Genomic DNA, 10,707 nt, shown 5'->3' with positions numbered 1-10,707 from the left:
AACTATTTCAGCATACTTTGAGCCAGACGAAACAATTTAAACTTTAAGCAGTTCCAAGACCTTCAGCTATCATCCAGGCATTACAGGGTTTACTGACATCTTTAATGATTTTCAGGTCTTCTTCCTGTTGATGCTTTTCAGGTCCAAGTTTCTCTGCTTCCCAATTTTACACCAATTTCAGCAAATCAAGTTCAATTTAGGAAATTTCTTGACAGTTTCAACTGTTTTGCATTTGTTTTTCTTTTTCTTTTTCTTTTTCTTTTTTTGTCATTTTCAACTGTTTAAACTCTTTCAACAAATTAAATGTCAGCTATTTTAAACATTTTTAGGCATTTCAGCTCCAATCTTTCAGAATTCAGCAATCACATTGCAGTTTCTGCAGGAAATGCTTTTTCTAGTTATTGCGATAAGATACTGTAATATATCACACACTTGTATTGTGACAGCTGCCAGTATTTTAGCATAAAACATGAATTCTTTTACAGTATACATTAAAAAATTTATACAGATACTCAGATTTTTTGTTTTTGTTTTTTTTTTATTAAACTTTTTTTGTTTGAGAGCAATGTCTTATTAATTACACACATATATACAACCAAATATGAGACTCAGCAAATATGTAAATACATGATTCATCATGTATTAACATATTTGCTGAGTCTCATATTTGATGCCAGAAAACTCATCAGGGCTTGGTTTAAAGAGCCCCCCCCAACAATCAGAAGATCCCCTGTGAGCAAGCCCTTGGCGACAGTGGCGAGGAACAACTCCCTTCTAAAAGGAAGAAACCTCGGGCAGAACCAGGCTCAGGAAGGGGCAGCCATCTGCTGCGACCGGTTGGGGGGGCGTGATGGAAAAGAGGAATGGTGTGTTAAACCTACCACTGATAAGCTCAATGACATATTTAGTTGTATATAAATGTTTAGGACATGGTGCTGGTGAATGTCGTGGCCAATTCAAAGGTGAAGAAATCAGAAGAGAGATGGATAAAGGGTGGAGGAGGAGCAGGCTGTTGTTCTTCAGGTTAAGAATTTCAGCCGAAACACCAGAAGCGTCTTCTCTTCTTTTTCAGGCAGCGTTCCTGTAAATCTTTGTTTTGTAAGATGAGGTTTTTGACGTCAGACAGGAGTTGTTCATTCTCTTCTTCAAATTTGCTGCATCTTTTCCCGACTTCTTCCAGCTTTTTCTCACTGTCTGCATGCTTTTGCTTCAGTTCTACGTTTTGCTCTTCCTGCGCCTTCTTCGCCTCATGCATGTCTTTATTGCTTTGTTGTAATTCGTCATGCATGTCTTGCAGCTGCTCATTTCTGATCTGCATTTCATGAAGTGCACACTGCATATCTTTATGCATTTTCTCATGCTGTTGTGCCTCCTTCTGCATTTCATTGTTTCTGCTCTGTTCTATGTCACAGAGTCCTTGCAGTTGTGTATTTTTTCCCATCATTTCTTGCAGCTTACACGTCATCTCATTGCAGAGTTTCTCCAAATTTACCCTCTCTGCCTCCACTGCAACATTTTTGTCTTTGAGCTCATCAAGAAATACTTGGAGTTCAGTATTTCTCTGCTCAAAGTCTTGAAGAACATGCTGCATCTCGCTGTGCAGTTCTTCCTTTTCTTCCTTCTCTCGTAGCATTTCTGCATTTCTTTGCAGTGCTTCATCAAGTTTGACTTGTAAACGTTCCTTTTCTTTCTCACTTTTGACGAGCTGGTGTTGTGTGTTCTTAGCTGCTGCTTGCAGGTGTTGGAACCTGGACATCTCCTGATTATATCTTGTCTCCATGTCTTTGAGTTTGCTCTCCATCTCTCTATGTTGAGCTTCCTGTTCTTCTTTCTCTTCTTGTATTTCCATATTTTTTTGCCGTGTTTGATCAAGTTTTATTCGCAAACTGTTATTTTTATTCTCACTTTCAAGAAGCTGGTGTTCTGAGTCTTCAGCTTCTTCTTCCAGCTTTTGGAGTTGGCCTAGTACCTGATCAAATTTTTTTTCCAGTTGTTGGTGTTTGTATAGTGTCTCCTTGTGTGTCCTTTCCAATTGTTGGTGTTTGCATTTTATCTCTTCATGTTCTTCTCCCAAGTGTTTATTTTGGGCCTCCAGCTCTCTGGACTTCTCCTCCAGCTTGTGTTGTGTCTCTTTGTGTATGGCCTCCAAGCTTCTTAGTTTGTCTTGTGTCTCGTCATATCTTGCCGTCACATCTTGAAGCTGGTATTGTGTCTCTGCAGCTAGTGCATCCTTTTGTTGGAGTTGGTACAGTGTCTGGTCATGAATTTCTTGCAAGTCTTGAAACTTGCGTAGTGTGTCATTGTGTTGAGCTTCCTGTTCTTCTTTCTCTTCTTGTATTTCTATATTTTCTTGCCGTGTTTGATCAAGTTTTATTTGCAAACTGTTATTTTTATTCTCACATTCAAGAAGCTGGCGCTCTGAGTCTTCAGCTTCTTCTTCCAGCAGTCGGAGTTGGCCTAGTACCTGATCATAGTTTTTTTCCAGTTGTTGGTGTTTGTATAGTGTCTCCTTGTGTGTTCTTTCTAATTGTTGGTGTTTGCATTTTATCTCGTCATGGTCTTCTCCCAAGTCTTGAAACTTGCGTAGTGTCTCCTTATGTTGAGCTTGCAGTTTTTGGAGCTTGTATTTCTCCTCGTTATATTGTTCCTCCATGACTTGGAGGTTGTATTGCAGTGCCTCCATTTCTTGGGGCCTGAACTGCATTTGTTGGAGTTTAGCCACATCCTTTTTTCTCTGCAGCATTAAATGTGTTATTTGCTGCTGTGCTCTACTTAGCAGTATTTCCCAACCTCCATTTATGATCTGCATGTTCGGCTCGTATTGCAGATCTTTAACTGGTTGGTCCTCTTGGGTAATTTCTCCAGAGTGTTTGTTTTGGGCCTTCATGTCTCTGGACTTTTCCTCCTGCATTTGTTTGATCATATTGTGCAGGTCTTGGTTTTCTTTCTGAAGGCGATCAAATGCCCTTCTGAGGAATTCGGTGTCTTCTGAGGCATTTGGCTCACCACTGCAGTGAAGAGCTCCAGTGTAATCTTTCTGCTCCGGGTACTGAGACATTTTTTAGAAATCTTGATACAATGAATCTTTTAAAGCTCAAGATGTTTCCAAATGCTTCCTGAGGATTTGTAGCTGATCAATATGTTTCCAAATGCTTCCAGAGGATTTGTAGCTGATGCTGAATGTTTGAATGCAGCGAACAAGCAAACTGATCAAACTGATGTGGAGACTGAAAACTTGTGTCTTTAAATTTCTTTGTTACTTCTATTTAAAGGTTTTGAGGTTCTTTGATGTAGCAAAGCGCATTTGATCTTTTTATGGCCAACATTCTAAATGGAATGCAGTAAGGTTCCATTTGGTTCTAAAGCTCCGAGGGGTGTGTCGAGCAAAGGGGGCGTGTCTAACAGCGCTTTTCTGAAATCACGTGACTTCCTCATTATGTGACTCGAGTTGCTGAAAAAGACGTGGGAAATAGAGGAAGTGTTCTGGGTGATCTGAGGTGCGTCTGATCCACTGTTATAGCAGCATAATCGGTCAACATGTAACAAAACTGTAGGAATGCTGGTGGCTCAGGTGCAGCAGGAGGGGAGGGGTCAGAGAGACAGCCCGTTACCATGGTAACCGACGCGGAGTCAGTTTCTGCAATTTTCGGGTTCACAAACCCGGAGTTTTTAGGTAGACCTGCTTCCTGGAATAGGCCCGTTTTGAGCCGTTTTTGCTTTTCAGCTGATTCAGCAAATTATGTTTCAGCCATTTTAATTATTTCTCGGCAGCTCTCAGCTTTCAGATGCACAGATTCATTCTAGGCTCAGCAACCGAGACGAGAGAATCCCCCGCCTGCCCCTTTCCTTCTTTTACAACCTGTCTGTCAGGCCATGGCAGAAAGCTACATGCACCGCACAGCAGGCAGAGGGCGCCCATTAACCCACGAGTGGAGTAGTGGAGTAGGGCGGAGAAGGGCCGGGCGTCATGCCGCCCATATCAGGACCCGCCGCTGGCTTTCACATTGCATTTTCGCCAGCAGAGGTTGTTTTTGCTTTTTATGCTAATTAGTAGTAACAGACCATAAAAATACTACAACTTTTATGATCAAAACTGAAGCACAAAAATACCATCATACAGATTTAGTGGTCATACTTCATATTTTTATATTATACATCTTTATGCCTGATTAGCCTGCATTTTAACACACACTCATTTTATACCCACTACCAAACTCACAGGTCATGGCACAACAAGAGAAAAGACATTTCAGAATCAGGATCATATTAATTTTTACCAAGTATGCTGCACATACAAGGAATTTGGTTCCAGGTGGTTCAATATAGAAAATTCAGGGCACATTTGTTGCAGAGTTTATCTAATTGCTCCTTTCTGCAGGTTTGTTTCATTTTGCAGGGGACTTGTGTTGTCTCAAAGGAGGAAGTGTCTTGCAGACAAAAGTGAAGGAACAACTGCTTTGCTTTTGTGCTGCAAATGACACAAATCACATAAGAGCCTGCAGCCTTTCTGGCTGGATATTGTTTAATATTTATAGGTAAACTGTAAATCTTTGTGTGTATAGGTGGGCATACATTGTATTCAAGTCAAATATCCTTTTTGCGTTCAGTTGCCATTTATACTTTTATTTCCTCACTTTTTGGTTATGGTGCTTGTTTAAGTTTGGCCACAAAAACTACAAAAACAAACTTGTAACTATAGGTATAAGACTCATCTTAATCACTAGAAAGCTTGGCCTTTTGGTGGTTTTAATGTTTAATGTAGAAAAACCTACTCAGCTCTAATATCTGTGACAATTAAACTAGATTAAGACTGGGAAATAGTAACATTACCGTAGACTCTAAAAAGCAAAAGCCATTACAGAGCATTGAGATACCCACCATTTTTATACTGAACACAGGTCTGTCGGGCCCAGTTATCCCCTAGTTAATGTTAATAACACTCTTATTGTGCATTATCTTTACATTGTCAGTGATTAGATTCATGCACACAAGAATTATTGGGACTGTGACACATTTAATTTAGGCAGGCTCATGACTTCAGGTGCATGTCTTCCTGTGTGACTTCTATAGATGTTCTGTCTTATTTCAAATAACACAAAGTGACATGGGATAGCAAAAGAAATACAAATTTGCATGTGGCCAACTTGTAAATAAACCGCGGCTGGTCAAAATTGAAACGAGCACTGAGTGTCATGGTATGGGGTGTTGCCATGTCCTTTTCTAGCTAGGGCCTTTCCACAGGCAGGTTCCCCCCAGCAGGGTGGAGTTTTGGTCCCGCTCTTCAGCTGCTCACACCTGGTTTCCATCCAGTTACAGTTTATAAGGACCTGTGGTGCCACCCACTCTCCGCCAGATCTTCTTACCTCAGTGGTAATCAGGCTTACCTGTACTCTCCCTCTGTACCTCAGTTTTCCGTGCTTACCTGTTGTTTTCTCTCACTTCGGGAACTCTTTTCTCACCAGCTGAAGAGCCTTCTCATTCCCAGTCTCTGTGGCATCGCCAGCTCGGATTACCCCGCCACCTGGACACAATCTGGTCATCACCTTCCTGTCTGCCTGCTCGCCCTCTCACTCTTGGTAACCTCCGGACCCTCGCAGCACCTCAGTTCCCCCCTCTTCGAGCAACCACCTCCCGGACATAAAAGTAAGTTTGAGGCAATTCTGCTCACACCAATTACATTGCTGAAAGGATACAGTAAAACGGACCTTAACCTCCCTCTCTCTCTTCCCCGAGTGGCTCCCCGTTCCGTGGACTCTTCCCCTGCTCTCTCCCCAACACAACCCAGCTCCTGTTTGCTCCTTCCGGCACCGAATAAAATCTTTTAACTACAGAGCTGTTTTCGGGTCCTGCATTTTTGGGTCTATTGAGTTGTGGGGTTATCACTGGTGACAACTCAGACCTCAGAAGGTTAATGCATAAATCCTCATGTTTTCTTAATAAACAGAGTAACTGCAAGTGAGGTAAACATGGTGGAGTAAAGAGATTTACAAAGCAGAAATAGCTACCATAGAAACAAAAAAGCACCTTAAAACTGTGGTGGTGTAATGTCCTTTGGTAAATGCATTTTCCACTCTGTCTTATGAGACCGTGGCCTTTGTGAAAATAGAAAATGGTGGGTTGATGTTTAACTTGAAGATTTGCCAAACCTCTGAGGAAAATCCATCACATAAGCTGTTTTTATGCAGTTGATCCAGGTAAAAATGCTGCTGCTGGGACGGAATAATCCTGATAAATTTCCACAGGCGTTCCTTATATCCCTTTTACCAAGTATGATCATCTTTGTTGTGGAGGTGACAGCGCAGAGGAATCTTGTGTAACAATAGCGACTGTGTTGTTTGCAAATGCAGTGCTGTATTGTGGTGCTAAAAGTAGGCTACACCAGATGGCTACTGTGGCAAGTGGACAACACCCCCCACCCCCAGCATTCCTTTATGCAAATTAAATAAATAAGCACATTAAAAATAAATAAGAGATCATTTGAGTCTTCTCTTGGTTTTGTCTCTATTGACTAAGCTCATTTTCTTGGTATCTTCTCACTTAAAATCTCCAAAAAAAGCCAACGCACTGACGTGGTGTAAAAGTTCTACGTGGAAACACTAATGTGCAGAAAGTCTGAGGTTTTTTTTTTTTTCCTTTTCAACAATCAATCAACATTCGGCAAGAAGAAGAAATGACACTAAAAGGGAGTGAACGCGTAACAAGAAACTAGCAGCAATGTGGCAACTGGAGACCAACGAAGTTTCTAACAATGACAGGCCAAACACCGAGTCTCCATCGCAGATGACAACTTAGACCGAAGAGCAGAGAACACATAACACTTTATTCTTCATCCAGGTACTTCTTCTGCCTCCTTTTTTTCTTGCTGGAAGAGAGAAACCCCCACCGCCAGCTGGTGTTTCGGTGATGAAATTTCAGAACAATGTGAGCGCACCACGTCTGAGTACAAACACCGTCGTGTGCTCTATGAAACACAGAAGTAGAAATGAAGCTTTACAGGCTGCTGAGCTGACTGAATTGGCAGATTTCCTGTCAGGTTTCCTCAGTGATGAGATTCGTGACCATTGGTTCACTTTCAGAGGCAGCAGCCACTGTAGCAGGTGGTTTGTTGCCTAGCAGAACATCTAATATTTCTGGTCTTTAACATTTCTTAAAGCAGTTTTCTCCTGCTGTCCGAGGGCGTTTAGACTCCTTATGGTGGAAAATTGTTGGCACAGCATTTGGTTTTAGTTCTTTATAAAGAAAGAGCAGATATGCAGCAGCACAAGTGATACGATGAAACTAGTAAACAGCCACTAAACTGGAATTTTTCATGATTCAACACAAACACTCAGTTTATGAAATGTCAAACAAATGCATATTTGTTACATGTCACTGTGCCAAATATCAGTATAAAATTGTAAAGCACAAATATAAGAACCCTTTTTAAAACTATTAATACACTGAGCACTGATTGCTGATGGTGAATGTGCTAGAAAAGATCTTTTTCCACTCGTTGTAGCCAAAACCAACCTTAATGATTAGCAAAAATGTATCCATGTCCTAGTAACATAGCATATCTTTAGAGAATAACCTTTCATATATCTGAATATTAATGTTAACTGAAAAGAGGAGGCACCAGGGCAGACCCAGGACACGCTGGAGAGATTATATCTCTCAGCTGTGCCTGGGAACACCTTGATGAGCTGGAGGAGGTGGCTGGGGAGAGGGAGGTCTGGGTTTTTTCTTCTTAAGCTGTTGCCCCTGTGATCCGGCCCTGGATGGATGGATGGGTGTTGATTGGTGATGATTTATTCAAAAACTTTCCAAAATTTAAACAACTTCTTGATGAAAACCATGTTTGCTTTAATAATTCTTACTTTGGTTTGATTTTCTAAAAACACACAGAGTCTGGCAGTGTGGTTGCCAACACCATCCCCTACATATACTGTGATTCGTCCTCCCATCACTGCCCTGACCTTCCCTGTTGATGTAGCTGGTTATGTAAAGTGTGTGAGCGAGTTCTGTGCTGGTAATTATTGATATGGTAGAGCTGGATTAATCCTGGGTTAATGGCTGCAGTGTTCATGGAGTAATATTAGCAATACTCAACTTTGTCAGATAGCACCTACATACAAAGCTGTGATTATCTGAGCTGCCTGCTATTTTACTCCCATCATTTTAATAATGACAGAAAATGAAACAAACTACTTTCACCAGACCATCTTTGATTCATTTTCCCCAAATTATAAATGACTGTATTTTTTTTTTGTAATCAAAAAATGTTTTGTTTTATAATGAGGGGTAGCTTAATCTCTTTTGTCTGAATGTATACATTGCACTGACTGCAGACATGGTCATTGTCAGCAGTATCACTGGTACCTTAACTTCATTTGTAATAAGTCACCTTAACAATTATTATTGATCTTTAGGACAGGAGACTTTTGCAGGTGTCACAAATCAATTTGGGTGTGTCATAAAACTGGTAATGGCATGTCACTGAAGTTGAATGGTTTCGGATGCACGGCTCTCTGAAGGTCCTGCCACGACGTTTCAATCAGGTTGAGGTCTGGACTTTGACTGGACCATTGCAGCACCTTCATTCTTTAATTTTTCAGCCATTCCCATTGCTGCTGTGCTTGGGATCATTGTCCTGTTGCATAATCCAGTTTCAGCCAACTTTTAGCTGCTGTTGGGCTCACATTTGACTCTAGAATACTTTGGTACACTGAGTTCATGATTGATTTGAGGCCACGTGGCTGCAAAACAAGCCCAACTCTTCACTCGCCCACCACCATGTTTGACAGTTGGTATGTGGTGTTTGTGCTGATGTGATGTGTGATGTGATGCTGTGCATTAAGACCAAACATTTCCACTCTGGTCTGTCCATAGGACATTGTTCCAGAAGTCTTTGTTCATATGCAGCTTTGCAAACCTAAGCCATGCTGTCATGCTCTTTTCAACCCTTCGAAACAGGCCACAGTTGTTAGGTGTTTTTCTAATTGTGCTGTCATGAACTTTAACATTTAACCGGCCAACTGGGGCTTGCAGACTCTGAGATGTCGCTCTTGGGTTATTTACAGTTTTTCTGAGCATTGCACCGTCTGACCTTGGGATGAATTCGCTGGGACATCCACAAAGGGGAAGATAGTGGCATTGAATGCTCAATGAAAACACACATCCAGAGCAAACTGTCAAAACTTCTGCTTGCTGATGATTAATTAATCAAGTGTATTTGATTAGCAGCTCTTGGCTGCTACTTACCCTCTTGATTCTATGGAAGCAGAGAGGGTGCACTTCGTGTACAACAGGACTTCATAGAGTCTTGTGAATCTTTCTTTTTCACATGACTTTACATGCCCTTTTTTATAAGGAAATGTCAGGAAATACCAAAGATAACACAAAGAGTAAAATGATATTCTGCTGTTGCTTAGTGACTATAATGTTTCTTCCTGCAACATTGCTTCAAACCACTTTTACACATAAAAAAAGCTTCCAGGTTCTAGTGATATAACTTACTGTTACTCACAGGGTCCTCTGACTCCTGAGCATTGCCCACTGCCGTTTATCATTAGCCTGGCTGAACATCCATCTGCTGTTACACCAACAAACGTGCTGGTATTTGGCTGGTGTTGGTCAGAAAAAATAAATGACATGAAGTTTTGTCTTTTGCCAAAAATGTCTTCGAAACCAAAAAACAAACTTTTAGGAGACATCCATATCACCCTCCAATAATTTTCTGTGTACACCTCAGAAAAAAAATTATAGACTGTATAGAAATGATGGATATACTTACTCATCCCTGAGCCAGTGTGGCTCAGGGATGAGTTGCTGCTCGAGGTGGAGGAGTTTAAGTATCTCGGGGTCTTGTTCACAAATGACAGGGGAAGGGAACGGGAAACTGACAGACGGATCGAGGCTGCGTCTGCAGTGATGCAGATGCTGCACCGGTCTGTTGTGGTGAAGAGGAAGCTGAGTGTGAAAGCAAAGCTGTTGATTTACCGGTCAGTCTACGTCCCTACCCTCACCTGTGGTCATGAGCTTTGGGTAGTGACCGAAAGAATAAGATCGCGAATACAAGCAGCAGAAATGAGCAGTAGAGCTGCTGCTCCTCCTCATTGAAAGAAGCCAGTTGAGGTCATTCGGGCATCTGACTAGGATGGCTCCTGGGTGCCTCTTGGGTGAGGTGTTCCAGGCATGTCCTACCAGGAGGAGGCCCTGGGGCAGACCCAGGACACGCTGGAGAAATTATATCTCTGGGCTGGCCTGGGAAAGCCTTGGGGTCCCCCCAGAGGAGCTGGAGGAGGTGGCTGGGGAGAGGGATGGATGGAGGGATGGATGGACTTACTGTAATGTCACTCACTGGTTAATGATGTCCCCTGTGAAGCTTTGAGCTCACCATTGCACCATTCTTTTTGAAATCAGCCTGATGACCATTAAAGAGTATGCAGGTGTATGGCACTTGGCCCTTTTTGGGGCAGCATAAGCAAGTTGTAGACACAACACTAATATGCCCCACCCCCAATCCCACCCCTCATTGGATACGATTTAGTAAAGCTGGTCTCAAACACGTGCAACAAACAGGCTGTTAAGGTTCTCCTCCTGTTCACCAGCTAGTTGGGAACTTTGTGTGTTTGCCATCTGTGATGGACAAGGATCCTGCTGCATTATCAGAGTAGTGAAAGTGACTCAGAGCAATAAAGCTGTGGGCTAAACAGCTTAATAAGGAGC

The 10,707-nt window shown here is 42.0% G+C and overlaps 1 protein-coding gene across 1 annotated transcript; it reads right to left on the bottom strand.

Annotated features, from left to right (window-relative positions):
- Positions 1–666: 666 nt before the first annotated feature.
- LOC115785021 (restin homolog) lies at positions 667–3,289 on the bottom strand. The gene has a single exon (XM_030736451.1). It carries the CDS (start codon positions 3,056–3,058, stop codon positions 1,034–1,036), a length of 2,025 nt encoding a protein of 674 aa, XP_030592311.1. The 5' UTR covers positions 3,059–3,289; the 3' UTR covers positions 667–1,033.
- Between the last annotated feature and the right edge of the window lie 7,418 nt (positions 3,290–10,707).

The sequence above is a fragment of the Archocentrus centrarchus genome, chromosome 8 (assembly GCF_007364275.1).
Source record: "Archocentrus centrarchus isolate MPI-CPG fArcCen1 chromosome 8, fArcCen1, whole genome shotgun sequence".
NCBI classification, from domain to species: domain Eukaryota; kingdom Metazoa; phylum Chordata; class Actinopteri; order Cichliformes; family Cichlidae; genus Archocentrus; species Archocentrus centrarchus.
This window is presented reverse-complemented; position numbering and strand designations above follow the sequence as displayed.

What these genes read in the sequence shown, in the direction of transcription:
- LOC115785021 (XM_030736451.1), bottom strand. Translation starts at nt 3,058, where the DNA reads ATGTCTCAGTACCCGGAGCAGAAAGATTACACTGGAGCTCTTCACTGC.